At 38.6% G+C, this 25,424-nt stretch overlaps 1 protein-coding gene across 4 annotated transcripts; it reads left to right on the top strand.

Annotated features, from left to right (window-relative positions):
- Positions 1 to 1,889: 1,889 nt before the first annotated feature.
- IL18R1 (interleukin 18 receptor 1) lies at positions 1,890 to 21,640 on the top strand. Of its 4 annotated transcripts, none has more exons than XM_088160061.1 (12): positions 1,890 to 2,527; positions 4,619 to 4,768; positions 5,065 to 5,184; positions 6,207 to 6,447; positions 12,206 to 12,383; positions 13,292 to 13,445; positions 13,942 to 14,004; positions 16,362 to 16,518; positions 16,699 to 16,832; positions 17,645 to 17,806; positions 19,400 to 19,558; positions 21,159 to 21,640. In XM_088160061.1, the coding sequence occupies exons 3-12, from the start codon at positions 5,136 to 5,138 to the stop codon at positions 21,557 to 21,559; spliced, it is 1,698 nt and encodes a 565-aa protein (XP_088016187.1). In that variant the 5' UTR covers positions 1,890 to 2,527; positions 4,619 to 4,768; positions 5,065 to 5,135; the 3' UTR covers positions 21,560 to 21,640. The 4 variants fall into 4 exon arrangements, with proteins under 4 accessions (XP_088016187.1, XP_088016189.1, XP_088016188.1 ...); XM_088160063.1 differs by lacking the exon at positions 1,890 to 2,527 and adding an exon at positions 3,925 to 4,164; XM_088160062.1 differs by lacking the exon at positions 1,890 to 2,527 and having other exon boundaries at positions 3,925 to 4,768.
- The last annotated feature ends 3,784 nt before the right edge of the window (positions 21,641 to 25,424 follow it).

The following is a 25,424-nucleotide window of genomic DNA, read 5'->3' on the forward strand; positions in this document are numbered from 1 at the left end:
AAGACAGTCAAACACTCTAAGGTTTCTTTGCTTCACTTCTGCAATGAAAATATACAAGAAAGCCAGCTCTCTGTAATCCCTCCCTCCTTTTAAGAGTTACCTGCTTGTTTTACCTCTAAACTGTCCCCTCCTGTTGAAATGGGGAACTTCTGCATTAGCAGTTGTCCTGGGTAAAAAACCCAAAAGGTAGCTGTCACCAAGCAAATTTCAGAAGATGAAAAGGGTGATATGCAAGTGAAAGGATTCCTGAGGGAATTATTTTTTTCCTGCTGTTATCAAACGAACTTTATTTAGAAGTATAGTGAATCATTGCACAGTACTTAGCAGATAAAGCATTCATGGAATTAACAACGGCAGGCATTCATTTACATAGGAACGGGACTCAAACAAGAAATATTCCTGGTGGAACCACAGTTCATATACCAACATTTGGCTAACAAGCAAACTTGACTAACGGCATGATGGCTTATTTAGAAGTGAATACATACACTCACTTTGCAGCAATGGAGCTACAAAATGTTTCACGTCTTCAAAGTTTTCATTATTATCCCCTTGAAGGGGATAGCAGCACAGAAAAAAATAGCACTGAAATGGGGACATTGCTCATAAAAAAACCAGTGTAGAATCGTATCTTTTGCCTTATCTCTTTTCCTGCACACCATAGTTTGTTATTCTTTTTGGCGGGATATTATTTGTGTGTGTGTGTTCTGAGGTCTTTACAGAGTATCAGCCTTTCACTGTTAGCTTTTGGCACGTCCTCATTCTCAAACCAGGCAGCAGAGATAAAACCTGCTATACTCAGCCCAATATACTCGTTCCTAGCACTCTGTCCTTCTTCCACCACACTCCTCGGAAGAGTCCTACAGTGTGAGTTCAGCGGAAAAGAGAAGGAAGAGGCGTTTCGGCTAAAGCCATCGGAAGACATCACCTCCTTACGCCTTTTCTTTCCCTGAAAGGTCGTGAGAGGGAAGAGACGCGCACACCCCACCCCTCTCCGCCTCCTAAAAAAGTCGATCATCTCTCGCCGTGCTCTCGGGGCGCGCCTCTGTGTTTGGGGGTCCGGCTGCCAGCGCAGCCCCCTCGCCGGCCGGGCAGCACCGCGGCTGCTGCGCTCCGGGCAGCGCTGCCTCCCTGCCGGGCTGCACCCAGGTAGGGCGGGGGGAGCCAAAGCTGGGCAAGGACACCTCCTTCTGTCCTCGCTTGGAGGAGCCGAGAGCCTACCCCGCTCAGGGCGGGTGTGCGGGGGCCGCCCTCGCTGGCCGGGGACCTCTGCGGGACATCCTGCCCGTCCCCATCCCTGCCCTTCCCCATCCCTGCCCGTCCCCATCTCTGCCCTTCCCCATCCCTGCCTGTCCCCATCCCTGCCCGTCTCCTGCCCTTCCCCATCCCTGCCTGTCCCCATCCCTGCCTGTCCCCAACCCTGCCTGTCCCCAACCCTGCCTGTCCCCATCCCTGCCCTTCCCCATCCCTGCCCTTCCCCATCCCTGCCCTTCCCCATCCCTGCCTGTCCCCATCCCTGCCCCCCCAACCCTGCCCGTCCCCATCCCTGCTCATCCTCAGACTTTCCCGTCCCCATCCCTGCCCTTCCTCAAACTTTCCCGTCCTCAACCCTGCCCGTCCCCAACACTGCCCTTCCCCAACATTGCCCTTCCACAGCCCTGCCCGTCCCCAACCCTGCCCGTCCCCATCCCTGCTCATCCTCAAACTTTCCCGTCCCCATCCCTGCCCGTCCCCAACCTCGCCCGTCCCCAGCCCCGCCCGTCCCCATCCCTGCCCGTCCCCAACCCCGCCCATCCTCAAACTTTCCCGTCCCCAGCCCTGCCCGTCCCTAATTCTGCCCGTTCTCAACTCTGCCCGTCCCCATTCCTGCCCATCCCGTCTCTGTCCATCCCCAACTCTGCCCGTCCCCAGCCCTGTCCATCCCTGACCCTGTCCCTCTCCCACCCTGCCGTGCTTCCCTGCCCGCGGCACTGCTCGCCTCTCGCCGGTGCCACTCAGCTCCTACACCTCTGTCTGTGCTCCATGCTGTACTTTTTCCTTATTACCTAGCTGTCATAAACAGTTTAGCCCTGAAAATGGCTTATTTCGACATACAGCCCTGTCACCACTCTGCGCTGTCCGCAGCCCTTTCCCTCACCTGGGTGGCTTTGGAGAAGGATGAGCTCCTTCAGCATTGCTCTAATGGTAGGCGCAAAAGATTGTGCCGAAAACATTTGTGTACCAGATCTCAAATGCCTCATTTAGAAAAAATATTAAGGACTTGCTATTAGCTTTCCATTAATGTTAGCAGAAATTAATTTCTCACGTCTCCCTTTTCTCTTTTCCTTCCTTCAATCAACAGTTCTCTTTTCCTTTTTCAGAAGGTTTTTCAAACTGAAATATCTGTGTATTGACTCACTTGCTGAGAGAGACAACTCTCTGTTTCAGTGATGAATGAGATTCAGAAGAGTTGCAAGTTCAAGTTGCAACTCTCTGGAGTTTGGAATACTCCCTCTCCATCCACTTTCCACCCGGCAAGACTTGCATAGTAAGTAAACAGCTTTGCTTATGTTCTTTAAAATTAAGACAGATTTTCATTTTTACCAAGACTTTGCAATCCTGGCAGAATGTGCATTGATCTAGTATGGTTAAGACGACTGTTTGGTAAATATTTTTGTTTTCTTCATCAGTGCTGCACAAATTATGGCACTTTTGGTAATATTTAAAAATACTCACACAAGAAGCCATTCTTAAAGAGGAAAGAGTCTTTCCTTACTTGACTCCAAGATGATTGTTAGAACGTCTCATGTTCAGGATAATCTTTTGTGGTTTTTTTAAAAAAAGGAAATCACAACCCTTCAGGACAAAATTGAGTTTTCCAAAAGCGTTGATCAAAATTAGTTACTTGTCCAAAATTGAGGATCAATCACTTCTATGTATCAGCTCCATTTCATTCCAAATTCTTCTGGTGATTCTAAAAAAGTGGGGAACAATTTTAATGGTGCACAATTTTCTAATTCATGAGACATTGGTAATACACTTTACAGAACTTAGACTTTTGGTTTGTTTAAAGTTTTTGTTTCACAGTGGCACAAGTATTTTAAAGTACCATATTTTATTATTAAAACTCCATCGGTGGTTTAAAACGTATAAAACTTTAAAAAATTCTTAAAGCTATTGTTACTTTGAACCTTATAGACAACTTGTAATTTAATCAATTTTCATTGAAACTGTCATTTCCCTCTATTGCCTTAGCATCTTGCCCATTAGTATTCTTGTAATCCTTTATTAGGCAGAGAATTTTTGCTTTTACTTTAAAATAACTCTCAATTTTTTTTCTGAAAATCAAAAATCTTATTCTGTTTCTCAAAGATTTTATTTGTATTAGCCATCTTTCACTAAAATAACTTCTTTTTTTCACCTTTCCTCTCCCCTCCAACTTGTCATTGAAGAATGCTCAAACTGTATGGCTCAAATGTAAAGACTTTTAGCCCACAGCAGAAAAATTTCAGACAAATTGATCAGGTTCAACAGCAATGAGAGAGTAAAATAAAGGTCCTGTGTCTTGATTTTTAGTAGTCATGAATCTCAAACCTGGTCATTATTAAGTTGCTTCCATTATATTGTGTGCATTTGACCAACCTTCCACTGTGTGCTGATGTGATATACCAAAACAGAAGTGGATTTAGAATTAAAAATCTGATGTTAAATAATTTTGTCTTTATGTAGTGGATCATAGTCTTGCAGTCTTTAACAGCTGTATTTCTTCTGAATGTGAAAGGATAGAAAAGAAAAACAAAATTCAAGAAATTAAAGAGAGAGGCCCTTCTTTCCTCATGAAGTGTAGGAGTTTGAATCTCCATGTGTAAAAAGGAACTGAAATTGCTTGTTGCAGTACTCAGCATCCATCTTTTAGCTTTCTAAATCTGGATCTGCCTACCAGGATGTCTGAAAAAAGGGATGTGAAACGCTTCCTTCATTTTACAGTGCTTTAAGGGATGATGACACACTTGTAAAGAACTGAGAAGAAAGATAAGAGAGGGAGAGCAGCTACACAGTTTGGTGTCCTGGAATAATGCTTGAAATGCAGTAGCCTCCTGCCTCCAGAGTCTTCAGGCCACAGGAACTTTCTGACTCTAAATCTTAGGGCAGTCTCTTAAAGTTTGTTTTCTCAAATTGTAACAGGTTTGCTTCATAAAAAAGAAATGGATTGCTAATGACATTTCTTTTGGCAGATCTCTGAAATATGTCTCGTGTCTGTGTGTGTCTCATTTGTCCATCCATATTTGTGTCACACTAAGCAATGTTATCTGTTTTGGGTTCAGGGGTTGAACTGAGCTGATTGTGTAGCTCACCTGTTTGCTTTGTAAGCAAAACTGAGGCAGAGTCTCAGGAGTAGCTCTGTCTTTGGTTGTCAGCTAACCTGCTCTTCTGAGGAACCTCAGGTGATGGATGATCCAAGCTGGTCTTAGTGATGTTTTTCTCTTGCCTTTGAAATCAGTTGACTACACATGAAGAAACTGAGTATAGGCTGCTTCGTCTCCTCCCCCTCAGTGGAAATTTTAGCACTCTCAGCTGGAGCTTATTGCCCCCACAGACCAAATTGTTTAAGAAATGACATCTCATTGTTTTCCAACAGGCTCAAAGTTAGCCATCAAGATATCCAATCTACAACATTATGCTATTCTCACTGAAGGCAAGAGAAGTTTCCACTAGCTGTTTCTACAAGGTCAAGTCTTGCAAAGTTTATTTTCTTTGTGAATAAAAAAAGGACTGTACCTGTCCTGTGGTAAGTATCTACTAGCTCGGGATTTGAGAGCTCTTGATAATACTGCAAAATGCATCTATTAAATAAGAACATGGAAGAAGGAAATCCTGCAGTGCTTTCTGAATCTGAAATGAATTTGCAAAGAAAAATCTTAATACATTACCTGATGTATGAAAATAGCTGTTATGATACAAATACGTAACTTCCCATTTGGAAAACCCTCTTCAGCAGCAGGCAATAGTTACCCTGCTCACATGCTCAAAGGAACCTGTTTCACTGCACTTGTGGTGAATTGTGAATCTGTTTTTTCTTCTTAGGCTTCCAGAACAAGCAGGAGCTTTTCAGTTTCGGTTGTTTTTGGAGAAGAAGTGAGAAGTAACTAAAGAAAATGACTCTGATTATTTTTTTTGTAATGTTGATAATGGAATCTGCTGCTGGTAAGTAAAAGTCTTGAATAATAGAAGCTTCAAAATATGTGCCAGCTTCTTGGCAGTTGCTTGGAGTAGGATAAGTTTTGTGTTTTGCAACCAAGAACAAAAACTTAAAGGTTTGGCAATTACAGCCCAGCTCCAGACTTGGGAAATCTGTTCCCAAGCGCCAAAATTATGAAATGAAAAAGCAAGGATGCTACCTGGAGAAACCTGATGATGGTTGTATGTGACCATGACTGTAAGAAGAGAAATAGAAAACAAATCTGCTTCTTTGTGTGCCATTCAGAAGTGTGGTCACAATGGTTGCTAAACAACAATAATCTCTGAGAAGCTCAGGAGAAAGAGACTGAAGGCTGATTTTATTTTTGACCCTTAATCCTAGATCATGGTTCCTTTTCTGTACTTTTAATAACTTCTGTATGCAAAAGTAAATTTGGGAAATTTGTTTGGAAAAGCAGACTTGAAGGCTAAATTTTACACACATAACCTCATTCCAAGGTAGCTTTCCAAAGATTTGAAGTTTTTCAGAAGTATATCTATATAATCATTTAGTTTTAATTAAGAAGGTGAGGAAATGCAAATGTTAATTTGTAGGATCTGTGCTTTTATCTCAGACATGTTTGTCAAGTCAAACCATACGTGAAGAATTTCTCCTTTCCTCTTCCATTTGTGGCAGCTGCTTCACTGTAGAGTGAGGCCAGATTCTGTCCTTTGAACCAATTTGATTTGGACACTGTGGAACTCCTGGGAAAGAATCATACAGACAGGGAAATGTCCTTTTATTTTCAGCTCCCTTTTCCTTCTGGTGCTTTTGTAAGATAGAGTAAAGGCTTGGAAAACTGATTTTTTTCACTAAATATAACAGGAATAAATAAATAAATAAATAAATGCTTCCAGACCATTTTTCTGAAAGAAGCATTTTTATAAAATACCAGTAGCACAGCAAATCACTTTAAAATCAGGCTAATGCAATTTTCTGAAATAAGTACTTGGCTTCCTAATGTATCTTTTTACCCTTTTCTCTGAAGAGAAGCTGTGCCCCCTTCGTGCCTCCATTGATATTCTAGAAGGAGAATATTTTTTCCTTTGTTATCTTGAGTCAAGGCAAGAACATTTTCAGGAAGAAGCATACACAATAAATTGGTACAAAGAAACTGCTGGAAAGCAGCAACTGATAAAGGAAACAAGCAGAATTGTTTCACAAATGAATTTTCTGGAGTTTTGGCCAGCTGAACTCAGTGACTCTGGGAATTACTCTGTCATTCACAGGTGGGTACATAACACAATGGGGAAATGTCTTGCCTGTGCACATGTCTATGATGAAGATAATTTCTTTGTTTTGTTTTCTATAGCTAGTGGCATCCATATAAAAGGGGCTTAGGGAACTGCATTAACTGCAGTGTCATTTCCAACTTCATTTCACAATAACTATCAAGGTGGACCTGTAATATTTATAAATATCTGTAGGGAGTTTCAGCCTTTTAAATGCTCTGTAAACCTTTTGATAAGGCAGGTGGCATTTTTTCTGGCTTGTGATTAATTAGCTAAGCAAAATGAGTGTCAGACAACCCTTCTGTCCACTGCCAAGAGAAAGGAAAAATTTGCTTGTCTTCTTGCCTTTGCTTGTCTTCCCTTCCCAGCAAGACTTGCTCTTGCTTGCTGTGTTGAGTGGATCTCATGCTATGAGGCTTGCCAAATCATCTAACTGTGTATTAAAGGTTAAACATAGCATAGCTGAACTCTGCTTTCTGTGCAAATCTTTGCCTCCATGGAGCCATTTAAAGAACAAATGAAATAATGGGATTTGATTTCTTACTGCTGTAGAACATCATGGGTTAAAAGGAGAAATAGGGATGGGCCTCCATTATTTGCTTGCAATCTTCATTGGAACACCCTGAAAGACTAAAGGATTAAAACAAAGGTTTGCTGCACAGAGTTCTTATGACTAACTTGCACTAAACCCATAATTCAGCATTTACAGTTGAAACATTAATACATTTGAAGCAGATTACCTTGCATGTAATGATTTGTGCTGTTCTCCAAGTAATACTTTTAAGGTTCTAGTCAGGTTTGTAAAGGGTATGGGACTATGGATACTAAAAAAGGCTCTCCATGTTTTTCCAGAAATATTGCAGACTCAAGTTTGATAGTTTACAGCTCTAAGCTAGACTTCAATTGTAACTTCCAAGTCAGCTTGGAAGCTGAAAACATATTTTTAAAATTTTTAAATTTTTTTCTATGTATCATTACTGTTATCTCCTTACTGATAATATTTTAATAAGTAATACTTACGGTACATGAAGTGCAAAATATTTTTAATTTTAGGGTAAATACTGAGAAAAATTTTATTCATCTATGTTAAATTCAAGAGGATTTTCTTTAAGGATGATGAATATGGTAGCTTGTCTAGTTTTGTTGTGTTCATCAGTTGTCTATATGGTCACTTCACAAAAAAGCTATTAAATCTAAAAACTTGCTCTAACGCCACCTAATCAGTGGCACAAAATGCAGACTGACTAATTTAGGCATGGAGAATGATAGGTGGAGGTCATACCTCAATTGCCAGGCTACTGAAGGAGACTGCCATGAGTCTAAAATACAGGGCAAAAAGAAGAGAGCTATGATAACCCAAGCCTTAATTCACGATCATTGTGGTCTTCTGATTATTTTAAGGTCTTGGGCTAATGACAGTAAATCCACAGTAAATCATAAGAATTCTATAAAATTATTATGAAAAAGTGTGAACCTCAAAACTGAAGGGAACAGCCTTACATATAGAAGAAGTATGATGACAGGAAAAGAAGTAAAACCATTAGAATGAATTTTGTTAAAATAAGTAATTGTTGGAAAACACAAAAATATCAGAATCCATTATGAAATGTCTTAATTTATTCATTTGCTTAAGAGAGAAACTCAGAAAAAAAGTTTTGATACATCAAAGCTTCCATTTGCAATTGAGAGTTTTGATTTTCTGCCTCTTCCCCTGTCTTCTAGAACTATGTTAACTGCTACATTTTAAAAATCAGTTTTGAAAGAAAAGAAATTTTTTCCTCAAAAATCCTACTCTGAAACATCTTTCTGTCTTTCCTTTTTGTTTTTTTTTGTTTGTTTGTTTGTTTGTTTGTTTTGTTTGTTTGTTCTTTTAATTTCTTTCTGTTAGGATCAGAATAATGCCAGAATCTTGCAATCCTCCTATGGGAACTCTTCACAGGTCTCACTGCTGGAACAATAGGCATAAGGGATTTTTTTTCATGGGATTTTAATGGGATCATGGGCTTAGTTTATATGATGGTTCTCACTATTGGCAGGCATATTAAATGAGTTACATTTCAGTAAATACGGAAGATTACTGCAAAAACTGTTTTCTGCAGAGACAGAGGACTTTTAGAAGTCTCTGTAGGGAAAAGTTGTGAGCTATTGTGGACTACTGAACTTGTTTAAGATATAACAACAATGACTGAGTGGAATTACTTCAATTCCAGAGTATTTATGTTAGGTTAAGTTTTACTTTTGAAAAAAGATATGCTAAGCATATTTTTATTTATCTTTTAAATTTTCGACTATTTAAATTAGAGATAGGTAGCTATTTAAATTAGAGATGGGTATTTGTAAGCTATATGGGAAATAATTTTCAGAATACTTGTAACTGCTTAGGCAGTTTCAGGAAACAATGTGACAATTACAGATACTGCAGATTTTCAAGAAGACAACATGTTGACAGATTTTGCAAACTAATTAAACGTAGGATTGTTTTTCTGATGTCTTACAACTGACAATATGCAAGAAGCAAGACGTGATAGTGATGTAACAATGTTTTTATGATGTTTTAACCACTTATTTTTTGCTTAAAGAGGAATCAGAAATTTTACAGTTAAACCAGAAGTGTCCTGCTGAGACATACATAGTGTGCCTGAATGTTTGTTGATGTGTTCACATGTGTTTGTTAGTACACTAGACTTAGGATGTGAATTCAGGAATCAATGGATATCACCTATAGGCCTGAATGTGTCCATCTTCAGAGACCTTCTTGAAAATAAAAATTTCAAGTATACTTGTAATTAGTGTGGTAAGCAGCAAAAACTGTGTCACAGATCTTTGGAAAGATTTGTAAATCGTATGGGGTGGTTTGTGGTTTTTTGTGGTTTTTTTTTTTTTTTTTTTTTTTTTTTTTTTTTTTTTTGTGTGTGTGTGTGTGTGTGTGTGTGTTTTAAATAGCCTGTATCCTGCGGTTGTCAAAGAGAAAAACAGAATACAAAAAAGCAGGTCATCAGGTTGCTCTATTTTGGTGACTTAGAGGTTCCTGGAAAAAACAAAAACTACAGAAAACCATGATAAACACATGATAAATTTTTAAATCCTAATATTGCTTTATTTTTCAATATGTTTAGAACAATTGAAAGCTGTGGGAGCATACATACAGAGTTAATAGTGCAATTTTGAAAGCAGAGTGACAGTTTCTTCAGAAGATTCTAATCTCAAGATAACACTGGCTTGTTGCAATAAAATAGCTAAGGGATTACTTAGAATTGGCAAATATCCACTAAACTTGGTTTATATTCTCTAAAGACTTTCACTTCCCTGTATCATCTTCTGAGTTAAGCTAGATTTTGTAGTTCCTTCTTGGTGGGCTTTTTAGGGGAAGATTGAAAAAACTGCTAAACCAGAAATGGTTTTGTACCTGACAAAGTATCACTGAAGACTCTCAACAAGTAAAAACCAGGATAAAAATATATAACAATTAAAACACTAGCAGTTTAAAAAATACAACTAAATTGTTTTTTGTGTGTGTGTTTTGAAAACCATGCTGTATGGCAAACAACTAGAAATTATGTATGAAAAAAATTCATTTTTGTTTGCACAGGTGTGGTTTCAATACCTTCTAGGGACATTCTCCTTGGAATTCCAAGGACAATCTCCTCAGATTTTGGCTCATCAGGTAGAATATCTTGATCTACTTTGAGTGATTTCCCCATATGGGATCACAGAAGAAAGCCTATGTGGAGTAACAGTGCTGGGAGAACATGTGGCTTTATGGACCCTTTTCTTTCATCTGCTGAATCTAGAGAGTAAAATCATTTGCATTTCATGGCTAGATCTGTAATTAATTCTCTGATAGTATTCTGAGTAGATTAGTAGATTAGTAGAGTGATGCCTTAAGAAACACACAGACTCAGAATTAATTGGAATTAATGTTTATGTCCACACCTAAACTTATCTTAGGTACCTTTGCTGCCAGGGAGAGAGAGGCCTTTCTGGGTCATAGATAATATTGTCCTAAATAAAACATATAAAATAGGTTGTATAAACTGCACTGGAACAGGGTGACTTCTGACTATGATTAGTAGCTCTGATTTAAATGTGCAAATAAGATGTTGAAGAGTAGGTGAGAAGAGCTCCGCCCACCATGAATACCCATATGAGCTTATCTCTGATGGAAAACTTTTGGTAAGGCTTTTCCTGTTTGTAACAGCATAGTTAGCTGATTCACCAAAACCACGTGTTGGCTTAAAGAGTCAATTGCAATTAGGAGTAATGAACATCTCAAGTGAGTAAGGAGAACCTGTGTAGCTTGAGAAAGGGCTACAATACGAAGAGGATGAGCAGAATACATAAATATATTTGTCTGGGGAGCTTAAGAAGCAGAAAAGAAACAAACCAAGGCTTGGTCTAAATTCATCATAAAAATGATGTCCTAATGGCTCTTCTGAATCTTGTACACTCAAAAGGTATTTCAAGAATGGTGTTCAAGCTGAAGTACTCACCAGGGACGCTTCTCCATGTGAACTGCTTTGTCCTCTTGGCCTTTCTTATTGAAACAATTCTTGACTAGTTGCAGTTCTGGAAGAAATTTGTTTTTCTTTTCTTGGAGGCAGAAAGATTCAAACATATTTATGAAGATATGACTGACATTGGAGGGAAGTGCTCTGTGGTTGCTGCTTTTCCTTTGTCAGGCCCTGCTTGTTCAGAAAACAAGTGAGAGCTTTATGCACTAATTGCAAAATCTCACCATTAACTGACAGAATCTCACCCACTAACTGACAGCAACATATGGCTTTCTCTTAAGCTCTAACTTTGCCAAATTTAAGTCAAAAGTCCTCCAGGTTCCTTTCCCTTGGTAGTCATGTCTTTGGATATATCAAACAGTGAAATAACAGCTATAATCTGATTCTTTAAAAGAATATATGGATAGAATTTAGTAGATATCTACATGGAAATGATCAGCTCCTAGATATTGAAAGGAAATATTTTTGGAGCATATTTGTGTGGTCTTTTATAGGCGCTGGATGGGATGTGATGACTCTGCTGCAGAAGTGATAGTTCCTGCCACTTTCAGTCAGCCTGGGGCGCTCAGCTGCTATAGATCTCTGATCAGTCCAGACTCAAAAACAAATGGATGCATCCTTTCCAAAGTGCCTTGTTTTGCAGACATGCTTGAATGACAATAATGCTGTAATTAATGAGACTTGTGGAGTTTAGTAATATTTCCAAAATACCATTTAATTCCAAAATATTCCAAAATACCCGCAGAGTATCTAACAATTAATAATTGATTAATGTTGCTCTGTGAACAATACCAGACTTGCCTATCTTATTTCTCATTTTACAAATATATTTTTCTGTCATGGCTTTTAACCTTAGCAGCACATAGGAAATTAAACCTGCAAAATCCTTAGTTGATTCAAGGATGCAAAAGTCTTGGATGCTCTCTTGTAACTATGGGTGATGTCACAGATTGTTGTAGCCTTGTTCAGGTCAATGTAGCATACATTGTCATGTTCCATGGGTATAATTGTATTGTCAAATGTTTTGTGACAGTGCATTTAGTTTAGGTAACCTGTTTGGTTATAGGAAATTACACTCATTTGGGAGTGGGAAAGTGATAAAGAGGACTAAAAATAATTGGGCAACTGTAGGTGTGCTTTTTACCTAACAGAGGTATTTGAGAATTTATTTCTATTTCGTAACTCACTAAACTGCATTATTTTAAAAAGCTCCTAAAACTGATTTTACTAATTTTTTTTCTTAGCAATGGAAAACAAAATGTCACAATTCAAAAGTGGACTTTGAATGTACTTGAAAGAAATAAAAGCAGCTGTTTCAATGAAAATCATTTAACTACAGAAATTAAAAGTGCTGGAGTTGGTCATTCACTGAAATGCAATGATTTGTCTGTCTATGAAAATGACAGCATAACATGGTACAAGGTAATTACTGAAACACTGTCACTCAAATCATTGGCTGTAGAAACAAAACATCTGATTGCAGGAAATATTAATTGCAAACAGATTTTTAGAAGCATCTACAAACTTTGTAAAGCTTTAATTTCTCATGGGATTCGGGGCAAAAAACTTCAGACAGATACACGAAACAAAGCTTTTGTCTGCTCTCAGATTTGTTAAAAAATATACCTGTGTCAGAAGTTATTAAACTAGTAGTTTGGAATGATAAAAGATCTGATGTGCATGTCTATTTGCCGATTTAGGCAGCAGCTGGTTTAGCCAGCTGCTGCTTTGCTGATACAGATATTGTACTGATGCTAAATGAGGTGCCAAGATTTTTATTTTACTGTTAGCACGTATTCGTAAAGTAATTGCAAACTTTTTCAATTTTGCCATTTCTGAACAGTTTTTAAGTGTGTAACAGATCTAGTTCTGTTCATTTTTGTCAAGTTATCTTTTTGAGGCGTGTTCCTTATTCCTCTCAGGGCTCCTGGTTGGAGTCAGACCCTGTTCACTCCCAGATCAATCAGATTTGGGAAGGGATTTTGACTGATTTAGTACAGGCATCTGGAGCAGCCTGGCAAGAATGAACTACACCCCTGTTCTCCTGTCCTTGGGGGCCTGGGAGGATGAGATAATTGATGGATAGAGCCATAGGTTATATTTTTCTCAACTGCAGTGTTCTCAACTTCTAATGGGGTAAATGTTCAAATGTTGCATTTAAATCACCATGAGTGAAAGTTGAGCCTGCACCTCTTTTGGGTCAGACACGTGTCATTGAGAAAGTGAAAAGGTGATGGTGACATTTTGTTTCAAAAAAATAATCTTAATTTCTTTGATGTTTTCAATGCATGTTTGCTACAGAATAGTATTTTCTGGTTTTATTGATGCAGGACTGTAAGAATTATGAACACGAAACAGAGAGGGAACTAAATTTTAGATCCTTAACAGTCCAGAACTCTGGGATATATACCTGTAAAATTTTAATCAGTCGTGAAGGAACGATATACCATAGCACAAATACAATTAAACTTGTAGTAGAAGAAGGTAAGAAATCTTTCTAAAATTTTGAAGCATGCTTTTTGATTCACTTTACTATGGAGATATTTAATTGCAGTTCTCATTTGATAAATATATACCAGGGAGAACAAGTCTGGTAATCTGAACTACTTCAGAATAATTTGAGAAGTAAAAAAGCAGAAGTTAAGATGAAATATTACCAACTTTGGAAAATGTATTTAGTATGTTTTCCCTGCAGTTTTATCTTTTCAAAATAGCTGCTCTAAGTAAGTCATACAACTTTACTAAGAATTTTGTACAACCATTACAAATTGTACTCTGTATATATATATGTATGTGAAAAAAATTCATCAAGACATACTGGGTTTTAAGCTACTCAGTAATGCCAGAATCCACATATTGTTCTGTGAATTAAATGGAATGTTTGTGATTAATTTTATATATAGAGCAATTAAGCACAGTAACTTTTACTGTGGAAAAATGTAAGTAAGGCATTACTTCAATAGCAATACTTCTATTTTAGATGCACCAGAGGCTTTCACTTTGGAGATAGTTGGACATCATGAAGAAATTGAAACAGAAATAGGTATGAAATTAATATAAAAGTCTTTGAGGTAGCTACTCTACCTACATGCTTTTGTTCTGATTTCTTTCGGGTCTGGATAAGTGTAATCAAACTAAGAATTGTCAGTGCATCCTCCTGTATGTGATCTAACCTCACATCTGGTAATGCTTTCCCTGGTGTATTACATGATTGATACACTAAATATACCCTTTCACAGAGGCACAAACTGCTTCTTTCTCTTGCTACAACCTGCAAGAGAAAGTGATGGTGGTGATAAAACATCTCTCCATGGCTTTCTTTTGTAGATAGTAAACCCCATGAAGCAAAGTGTAAAAGATGTATGGTTTACTCAGTGAACAGCTGTAATAAGTAATCCCTCTGGTACCTGATGTGGTTGAGCATGTTATTCTTCAGGGAAATGAGGAGTGTGAGGTGTGAAAATCCTGGCAATGTGTGCATGAATATCTGTCTTGATGAGACCCTACCTGTGCTTCTAGCTGGAAGTAGGTTAGATAAAATAATCTGGAGGCTTCATATGGTCTTGGATGGGATCCAGGATTTTGTGATTGAGGCTGTAATTAATTTTTAAAAACAGAGATTTACCTGTTCCTCTCCTCTCCTCTCCTCTCCTCTCCTCTCCTCTCCTCTCCTCTCCTCTCCTCTCCTCTCCTCTCCTCTCCTCTCCTCTCCTCTCCTCTCCTCTCCTCTCCTCTCCTCTCCTCTCCTCTCCTCTCCTCTCCTCTCCTCTCCTCTCCTCTCCTCTCCTCTCCTCTCCTCTCCTCTCCTCTCCTCTCCTCTCCTCTCCTCTCCTCTTCCTCTTCCTCTTCCTCTTCCTCTTCCTCTTCTGGTTACCTAATCCTTCCTTTCCTAGTCTTACCTCCTCTGTGTCTCATACCTGCATCTCATTTATTCATTTAGGACCTCAGATGCTAATTTTCCTTCCTTCCTACAGATCTCAACCTTTCCCAATCATAGTACCCCAATCCTATGATGCCTCATGCCTTCCAACCTCCCAGTACACCCTTCTTGCACATTTCCTCCTCCTTAATGTGGTTGTCCCAACCCTTAGAATTTAGCAGAGTTTGGCATCAAATGCTTATGAACTACCTGTCTTCCATCCCTAATCTGCCTTGATAAGATTGTTTGATAAGGTCATTGAACTGCTGAATGATGAGACAGATGGCATGGTGGAGAGTGAAGGGAATTTAGGATCAGTCAGGCCCATGATCTTTAAAACCTATCATTGCTTAGGATGGTGTTCTATATTTGCCTCCAAATAGGTGTTGTGTATGGTGAAAATGCTAGAGTTGCAAGTCAATGAATCTAGGTTAGGTCTGTGCAACTGTAATTTGGATTTCTAAGGTCTGAATCTATGATGGTCAGTTTTTCAGCTGGATCTTGCTTTGAAGGTTCCAGAAGTATCTGATAAATCTCGAGGTGTCAGCTTTGTGTGCTCTTACAGAATTGCTGGATAGAGCCTGCTTACTTGAAAGTACTTGTGCATGATGGTCTGAAGAAGGACTAACATGAACTTTTCCTGGCTTAAAAAAGAGCATTCTGGACATGTTTCCTGGAAATGATGCTGCAAAGCCTAGAAACTGTGCTTGCAGCTAACTTCAGGTCAAGCTTCCCATGACAGAGTTTAAAAAATCTCACACTCCGTAGCTGCAGTCTTCTGCCCTTTTATTTTTCAAGTGTACAATTGTCATTTGAGTTTTGCAATTTCTTAAAACTATTGGAACGTTATGGGGTGGTTCCTGTAATTTACAGTTAGTGCTTTGAAATGGGACAAGTAGCTAACTGAATAAATTACTTGTTCGTGTATTCAGGAATTTCCAGTTGTGATATTGAGATAAGAATTTGTTCTTTGCATGTTCAGCAAGGGCTTTGGTTTTGTTGAGTAATCGTATATGGTTTCCCTGTTATAATTAGTTGGTTGTAATTCCCCTTACCAGTTACTTACTTTTACCTGGCCCTGGAGCACTGCTGATAGGTTTTCCTCTTCTGTTCTCAGCTTGCAGAACAGAGTCGACTTTATAGAATCATAGAATACGTCAAATAGAAGAGATCCATAAGAATCATCAAGTCTAATTCCCTTTATCTCCTAAAGCCTGAAATTCTCAAGTCTATTTAAACCCTTCTGGCTGTGATGGTTTATCTGAAAGAAAGCAATGGGTGACTGTCACTCTGCAACAGTGCATGATTGCTGAAACCACCAAGAGTACAGGTGTAACACCTATAAAAAATTGAGCAGGGGCTACAAAATTCAGAAAGGAGTACAGCTTATCAGATATATTTCCTGGAAAGCTGACACTACTGCACTGTGTACCTGAGTCCTACTTCTCACTAAATCTTCCCATGTTATGCTTTTTTTGAAGGTAAAGAAGAGATACTCAATTGCACAGGTTTCTTGGGTAATTATATGAAAGAAGATGCCAGCCTCTACTGGTTAATTAATCAAACATTTCCAGAGCAATGCACAGGTATCCCCGAGAATGAACCTTCAATATGTGAAGAAGAACTCAGAAAACTACAGTAGGTTTCCTGAAAGTGCTGCATTTAATATATGATAATGTCCTATACTTTGTGGAACCACAAATTCAGTAAAAACCACAGTCTGAGGGTTTTCTCTAGAACCTTTTTCTCAAAATCTGCCTCTCAGGTGGTTGTAGGTTTCTGTACAGACAGTGTTGCTAACATCATTCCTTGTTGCAGGTTGGGAAACAAGTTCTATATCACAAGGTTACTACGGATTAAAAAAGTAAGAGATGAAGACATGCATCATAATTTCACCTGCATGTTGCAAGCTGATGAAAGCACACGGATAAAAATAGTAAAACTGAAGAAAGGTATGGCATAATCTAGAACTAATTTATTAATCAGTCTTCTCAATCCTGAGGGCATTTCAAAACACTGCTCCAAGTATGTCTGTCTGCTTATGACATCTGGTGCTGGACCTAACTACTCCTGGGTTATTCCTCCTGCTCTCACACAGGGGCAGAAGGAGTGCAAAGCAGAAGAGTTGGATTAAAATGAACATGTGTTGAAAGTGTCTTCATGAAAGCTTCACAAAGCTTAAAGTGTTTGAAATCTGTATTTGAAACTAAAAACCCAAAAGATATAATAACAATAATATTATTATTTTATTAATAACAGCAATAATAATAATAATGAAGAAAAGCCTGAAGGAGAATAGAGCAAAAAAATATAAAAATATCTCAGCCAAAGAGATTAAAGACATTAAGAATTTATGGATAGGACAGAGAGAGGGGTAAAAGGTAGATCATAAGAGGAAATAATAAAAAAAAACGGAAGGAAACTCATCACAAAAGTGACTGACCATCATTTTGGGATGCTGTACATCTATGAGGATATGTAATGCCAATCTTAGTCTCACATACCCTGCACACATATAAATGAACTGTATGTGATTGCGTCCAAGATTGTTTCTCCTGTTTTTACAGTAAAAGGAGTTTTGTAGTTTCTCTCTATCTTAGGACCAGTGGCATGCATAAGTGCTAGAAGCATTAGCAGGAAAGGATTCCCATCAACACTGTGATTTTTTTTAGGTGATTTTTAGGTGCCGTTAGTATTTGATACAGTAATCTTGTCATATAATACTCTTTGTGAAGGCTGTAATTTGCTTTGTTTCTCTTTACAGGGAAGACTCAAGACCTGCCTGTGCACATATTTACCACTGGAATGGTCCTTGCTCTGCTATTTCCATTTGTTGCTGTAGCTTTGGTGTTTGTGTTTGTGGTGTTTAGGGTCGACTTCGTTCTATTTTACAGAAGTATATGCAGGAGAGATGATACTGCTGGAGGTATGGCTTTACTAATGCTGTCATTGAAATAAGCATATTGATGTAAAATATTTTCTGGCAGGTTCTATGAAATAATCGGCTTTGAGGAAGATAAAATTATCTTAAATCCAGGAGCAGTGTGAGAAGAAACAAAGAATATATAAAAGAGAACTTGATGGTCAGGTGTTAATGTGTATTTGTTATATACGTGTGGCACTGACAGCAGATAAAGACAGTGAAGAAGCCGCCTCTGGAGTAGGCAGCGGAAGGGATGTGGTTGGATGCTGTTCAGATGATCTCTGTTCTGACATACTCTTCATCACAAAAGTTGATGGGTGGAGAGGTTTGCAGTTGTCTATCCATGAAGAGGATGAACACTGGAGTTTTCAGATGGGCAGACTGACACAAATTTGTTTTCATCTCACTGATGCCCTTCAGTAAGGTGAAGCTTAAAATGTTTCCTTGACTGTAGAGGCCATTGCATGTTTATAGGTTTGTCACTACATGCACATAAGGAGAGCAGGAATGTACATTCCTGGTATCTTGTCAGGCAGCAGCTCTGTGGCCTTCACAGCAAGAAAACCTGACAATTACTCAATTTTAGGAATTGTTTTTCTGAAGATTGTGGTGGCAAAACTTGCTGTATATATGGGTCTGATCTTCTTGGCCTTCCTTGGTCTCCATCAGTTTGAATACAGCTTGAATGAACTGCAGTGGTTGGAGATCTTTCATTAATGGGTGGCTGTAACTTTTGCCTGCCAGTGTTATTATCTACTTGTTGATATCAGCTACCACAGTGTACACTGACTTACACTCACTCAAGAAGGATCTCTGAGAACTTGGACTATGCTGCCCTGGAGGAGCTGCCTGTTGGATAGCAGGCTATGGATTTCCTACTCCTAGAGCTCTTGAACGTGTAGGGTTTCATGGAGTTTACTTTGTGCTCTCTCTTATGAACTACATGCAGTAAAGTATTCAGAAGGGGAAGCAAAGAGGTACAGTTTAAGAAGCAAAGCCACATGTGCTGGTCTATCAATCCTGATAATTGCTCTGTGCCAGTGTGATGGACCTGGATCTGGATTGGTCTTTGATTTCTGTTTGTAAATTAGTGCCCAAACCATGACCAACATGGCATACTCTCATAACAAAATAATTAACTGGTTTGCTCTCTCTTTTGCCAGTACCCATTCCACTTGATACTCTTACACACAGTTGTACAATGAATGTTGAAATCTGCAATATCAATTAAATAACATTTTTTTCAGGTTACAGTCACTTTTTTTATTTTCTTCATATCTTGATATTCACAGATGTGACATCAATTGCTTAAATTAATCTAATTTTATTTTAAAAGCACTTTAATATAGAAAAGAAATATTTTCAAGTATTTTCCAAATGCAATCAAAATCTTTTTGTATCAACCTTAAATTTCTTCAGGACATTTTTTGAATATGATGAAGAGTGTTTGAAGACTGTTCAGAGTCTTCAGAAGAAAGATAAGGGGTTTCTAGACGCTTTGCTATTGATCCACTAAGTTTGAAAATCAGAATGGTGAATTAGATACTGGATTTCTAATGGTTAATAACAAGACAGCAATTGTTGGTTTATTTTCAGATGGAAAAGAATACGATGCATTTGTGTCTTACCTGAAAGACTGTGTTTCTCCTATTGAAGAAGAGAGAGAGTTTGCTTTGAAGATATTGCCCATGATATTAGAAGAAAACTTCGGGTACAAGTTATGTATATTTGAGAGGGATGTATTCGCTGGAGGAGGTAAGTGTACTGAATATTCTTGTCATTAAATAGGCTCATTGTTTTCACACAAAGGTCAAAGTCCATAATTAGAAGGAATTCTGTCATGTGTTGTACATTGAAAGGATACATTTTTCATTTAATCTGGACCATGTGCATGTGTGCATTCAGAGTTTGCTTGCAAACATATTACATGTTTTGTAGTTATATTTATGAATTCATATACACTTACACACACATGCACACATATATCACTAATTACAAAGAACCAAAATGAAAAGATCAAGGAGCAAACATCGAGAAGGTTAAGGTGAAGACACAGAAGATTTCAGATATTTCACAGTAATAGTGCTTTTGCTCTGGTTTTGCTGAGGGCCAGTGAATGAACTCACATTTATACAGAGAGCAGCTGGTGACTCTGGTACTAGTTATTCTTAGATAAATTGTATGTTTGCTGTATCTTTAGTGTGGTGGTTGAAACCATTTTCTGAATGAAATGGAATTTGGTTTGGCCTATGGATGTGCCTTTTTCTTGGATAAAAGGTAGTATGAGTTCCCACTTAGTCCAAAGATCCAGCTGAGAAATAGAATTTCATTGTTCAAACCACAGAACAATAAGATCAGTCAGCCTCCTTCATTAAGCAGGATTTTATCTCTTTATATCCATTCCTGACAAATCTTTCTAACCTGAGGGGAGCCACGGCTCTTCCAAACCCTTTCTTTCTTATTTATTCTCTTTCTTTAAGTATTAAAAAATTGTTTACTGAAGTGTGCAGTCTGATTCTGTCAATAGTTTTAGCTTACTTCCTTTTCTCTGGTCTGATCCATTGTGAACATGTAAAATAGAATATGCTCCTTCTTTTTACAGGAGCCTTTGGTGTTATAATACTCTTGTCAGCCTCCTTTCACCCTCAGTTTTCTCTTCATTAGGTTAGTTCTGCAGTCTGCTTTGCCTTTCTCTACAAGTAATGTTTTCTAGATCCCTGGTTTATGTAGATTTTGTCCCATGGTGCTAAAACAAGCATTGGAAGCTGTGTGTGAAAAGTCAATTTGATATTTAAAGGGTATCACCATTCACTTTCATTCATCAGTTTTCATGCCAAAAGTCATCAATCTAAAACACAGTTGGAACTCCTGTCATCACATGCTGGTCTTCTCAGCCCTGGATTATTGGAAATGGATTTGGGTGTTTGGTGTCAAAAAGGAAGGGGTAACCCAAGGTTACAGAACTCTTGGAGAGAGGTTGTTGTTTGTGCCTTTCTGTGGAATCACTCCAATGGTATCTATTAGGAAAGAGCAAAGGGGTCTCTGGTGGGAGGAAAGTGAAATTCTGCTCTAACCTTCTGTCCATGTGACTACTGCCAGACAGCAGTCCAGGCTAGATGGAGATTATAAGTAGGTTTATGTCTGCTCTAGAGAGCAAGCTTTGACCAAATCTGAGTTAATTTTCAGAGACTCTTAATCTTTAACACATATTAATCTCTTCATAAGGACAGAATTCTTACATGCTGTCACTTTATAAGAGGAACATTTTTGCTACTTATGTGAATTTAAAAGATAAGTTGATTTGGTGCCTATCCTTTCAATTTAATATAACAATAAATTTATCTTTAATTTGCAGCATTTGTTGATGATATCCATTCATTCATTGATAAAAGCAGAAGATTAATCATTATACTGAGCCAGAACTACGTTTCTGACAGAGCCATATATGAACTTGAGAGTGGACTGCATAAAGCTCTAGTTGAAAGAAAAACTAAGATAATATTAATTGAATATATGCCTATAAGTGACTACAATTTCTTGCCAGAATCACTGTCACTTTTACCATCAAAGAGGGTGGTGAAGTGGGAAAAAGATAAATCTCTTCCCGTGAATTCCAGATTTTGGAAGAACCTTCGGTACCTGATGCCAGCAAAGCCTATCAAGATAAAGACCAGGGGGCACTATAATAATCTTGATTTAGGCTCAGAAGCTGATCAACCCTGGAATGAGGGCTGTGGCTTTAATGCAATTGTATAACAATTCTGGAGACAGAAGCTGTAGCAGAAAACTGTATGTTTTGCTAACTAATAGAACGAAATAAACTAATATTTTGGGAAATAGGTTGATTAAGAGGACAGCTCTGAGATCCGAGAAGAGTGCAGAAGTTATTGCAGTGGCCAGGATGATGTTAATCCCAATTGCTAAATCCTATCTCAGAGAAGGTTTCCTCAGCAACTGCACAAGCAACAGAAGTTTCATTTTGCTTAGGAACTACCATATGGCACGAAGCACAATGCATTTTTATTTCACAGTTTTCAGTGATGTAGAATGATACTAGTTTTACTTGCATATACTCTTTAGGCTCTTCAATAAATAAATCAGTACTTGCAATCTCTTATTATTATTTAGATGCTCTTTGTTTTGTATTTTGGTATTTTCTAAGGATTCTGATTGTAAGTAGACCCGAACAGCTCCTGCCTTAAAGAGCTTGGCATGCAGGCTTTGGGCAAAATCAAGTAGAAAAAAACCCAAACCAACAGAGAAAAGAGAGGTTAGAAAGAGTAGGGCAGTTTGGGATGCTTTAACAGTATTTACTACTGAATTGTACATGGTCTACAACTGGGAATCATTTGAAGGAATGGTAAAGACTGTTTACATCCTGTTTCACTGAGAAAATTGTAAATGCTCATTTTGACAGGGAGAAGAGGGGGTTGGGATATAAATAATGGTATTTTGTTCATGGATGCTGACACCACACTGGAACTAATTGCACAGAGAGGGTGTGGAATCTCCCTCACTGGAGATATTTAGGAACTGACTGGACACAATCCTGTGCCATGTGCTCTGAGATGACCCTGCTTGAGCAGGAGGCTGGGCTGGACCAGATGTCCCACTGTGGTCCCTTCCAGCCTGACCCATTCTGTGATTCTCTGATACCCTGAGCTGCCTTCAGCTGTTGCATGCAGGAGATTTAGGTGAAAATGAGATCTTTGGTGTGTATATACACGTCTAACCCTTTGGAACTCCCATCTTATTATTATTATTATTTAAAATAAAGTTAGTAGTGCTATTCAAAACTATGCTAACCCTCCCTTATTATTAGCTGTCTGACAGAAGATACCTATCTGACATAAATTCGTGGATAAAATGGAACCATATTTCCTCCTAGCATCAGTGGGGAGAAGTCTAGGGAGAATCATTTTGGAAGATCTTTTGTCAGGTTGCTAGGAGATCATCAAGGCTCTTCCCACTCTCGCAATTGTCTTGCATAACTGCTGGTTTTGAGAAGGCATCTCTTTTACACTGAAACTTAGTTCACACATGGAGGAGCTGCATTACCTTCTCAGTGCACTTGAAAACACAGTTGGAGTGTTGGGTGTCATGACAATGTCTCAAGTTTTGTGGGAATGAAAGGTTATTTGTCAAATATCCTTTAATCATGCACAGTTTCTGGAAGACGTTTAGGTGAAAGAAAAGGCTAAGTATGGATTTCCAAAATGGAGACAACACTGTTGCCAGGTTAACAGGTAGGTGGGAAGGAACAAAGGAATAAGGCAAACATCTGTAGATACTTCAGAGGTCTCCTTTCTATCAGACAACTAAAGAGTTATGTAAATGTGGCTCATAGGCAATAGCCATTCTATGGTGTAAGCTTTTACTGAAGACAATTTCTCCTCTGCAGCTGTGTGCCTTTACATTTCCAAATCTCAAATATTTCATGATGTTCAATTCAATTCAAGAGCTTCCCATGTTTTCTAGTCACAGATAATTTTTAACATTCTCTGTCAGCACAGAAATGACATCAGACATACTAGGCACAACCATTTTCTGGCCAAACATCTTAGAGAAGTATTAGTAACTTTCCCAATACTTAACTGAGGTATTAAACTTTCTCCTCATCCACGTAGTTTTCATATACTGTCACCAATGTATTGCCTAACTAATTAAAGGTCATATGGGTTTTACTACACATGTGACTATGGATAGTGCACACGGTTTGTTAATAGCTCTGGACCAAGCCTACCCTCTATGAGAATCAGCTACTCTAAATTGAAATTGAATTTGCCATGGGTGTCCCCTCATCTCAGCTTGGAGAGACAATGTGACTGCATATACCTGCTACACCTCATGAAAATGTACCCTGAAGCCTGTGACACCATACAGAATTTGACTGCCCTGAGATTTCACAGAATAACAGAAGATTACACATAAGGAAGATTGAGAGCTAAATGGCATTAACTCCCAAGTTGTTTGAATGCCAGCAAAACAGACTCATGTTGAATGACTCAATATCTGTAACAGGGGAAGTATTTTTGCACAGAAAGGTATCATGACACAGTCACTTTAGAGATGATCCTCACTTCCCATGATGCAGAGGTAAAGAGGGACAAGGGAAATTAAGGATATGCATACTCATACTAAGGCCAGGTTTTGCTCTTATTGATCTTCTATCCTGAATTACTGACATTAATCAGACCTTGGAAATGGTTTTTGTTTGCCAGTCCATAGAGAAAAGGAACTGCTAATATTACTTTTTATGGACTGCAGTTGTGATGATTTGCCTCATGTATATGTCAATGCATAAGTGAATTCACATGATAGTTGGTTTGAGGTAATGGGTCATTTCAGTGATTTATACTGTGGGTTTTGTTCACTTTTGCACTTAATAAAACTATATTTCTCCTTCTCTACATCTGTGGCTTCCAATTTTGCTGCAGCTAGACAGAAGTAATATCATCAATGAGTCTTTTAAGGTTGCTTATAGAATCACTGACATATGTATTGGCAAAAGCAGATTTAATATGAAAGTGAAAGGGGGAAAAATTCATTTGGCAAGGTTCACTCTACTACTTACTAGGTGGCTAAAGCACACAGACAAAAATCAGACTAAAAGCTAAAATCAATCAATCTAACCCCAAAGTCAACTCAAAAATTATCTATGAGGAGGCTGGAGGGGGAATGGGGGGAAGAAAAGAGGGCAGGAAAAGGTAAGGATATAAAAGAATAAGGAAGACCCAGTTAGCCACAGCTAAACTGAGCCAATCTTGACTAACAGTTTAGGCCTAAAGGTTTAACAGCACTTAGCAGCACTTAATCGATAGCTTCAATTAAACAATTTAACAAAGAATTCATGTAGAATTTACTACAGCACAACAGTAACTCATTTAGAGGCCTAGCTTACAAATTTAAGTCTTTTAGGAGAGTAACATTCATAGTACATTTGCTACAGCATATTCACACTCATGCACGCAGACCTAGACAAGTATATATCAGGTATACAAGTGAAAAATGCCCCTTGAATTCAGTGAAGTGCTCCCATCAGATGAATTTGCATCTTCTCAATGGACAAAGGGTTGAGGCTGGAGCTGTGGGGGTGTCAGCCCAGGATTTGTTGTTGTCTGGTGATCCTCCAAGTGCAGAAAAGTTGGGAGTTCACTGGCCCTGAGAGGGAGGTTCTGGCTGCAGCCCACTGTGGTCCTGGAGAGCTCAAAGGGTCCTGCTTAGGACTGCTGTTTATAGGGTTGCAAGAGAGTGGGCTTTAGTCATAGTAATTTTCCATCCTAGCCACAATTTGGGTTGGAAACTTTCTTCAAGAGAGCTCAATCAAGGTGCTGTTCAAGGCCAAGGCAAACTGAACATTTCCCAGCTCATGGTGCCACCTGAGGGGTGGTGGGGAGAGAGGCATCACCACAACAAGTGTCAAAAATCAGGCTTGGGGTATGAGGAAAAGATGCAAGTAAAGCAAATGTGGTTAGATCACAAGCAACAAATGTCGCAAGTATAATTTAGGAAGATTAAAACAAAGCCAAATCCACAAAAGCTGTAGAAATATGTAATTTCCCTGAGGAGGACACAGATGGGATCAGTAAGGAGACAGCTGTTGCAAGCCACTGGTCTTGAA

Source organism: Sturnus vulgaris, chromosome 2 (genome assembly GCF_052056855.1).
Source record: "Sturnus vulgaris isolate bStuVul1 chromosome 2, bStuVul1.hap1, whole genome shotgun sequence".
Classification (NCBI taxonomy): Eukaryota; Metazoa; Chordata; class Aves; order Passeriformes; family Sturnidae; genus Sturnus; species Sturnus vulgaris.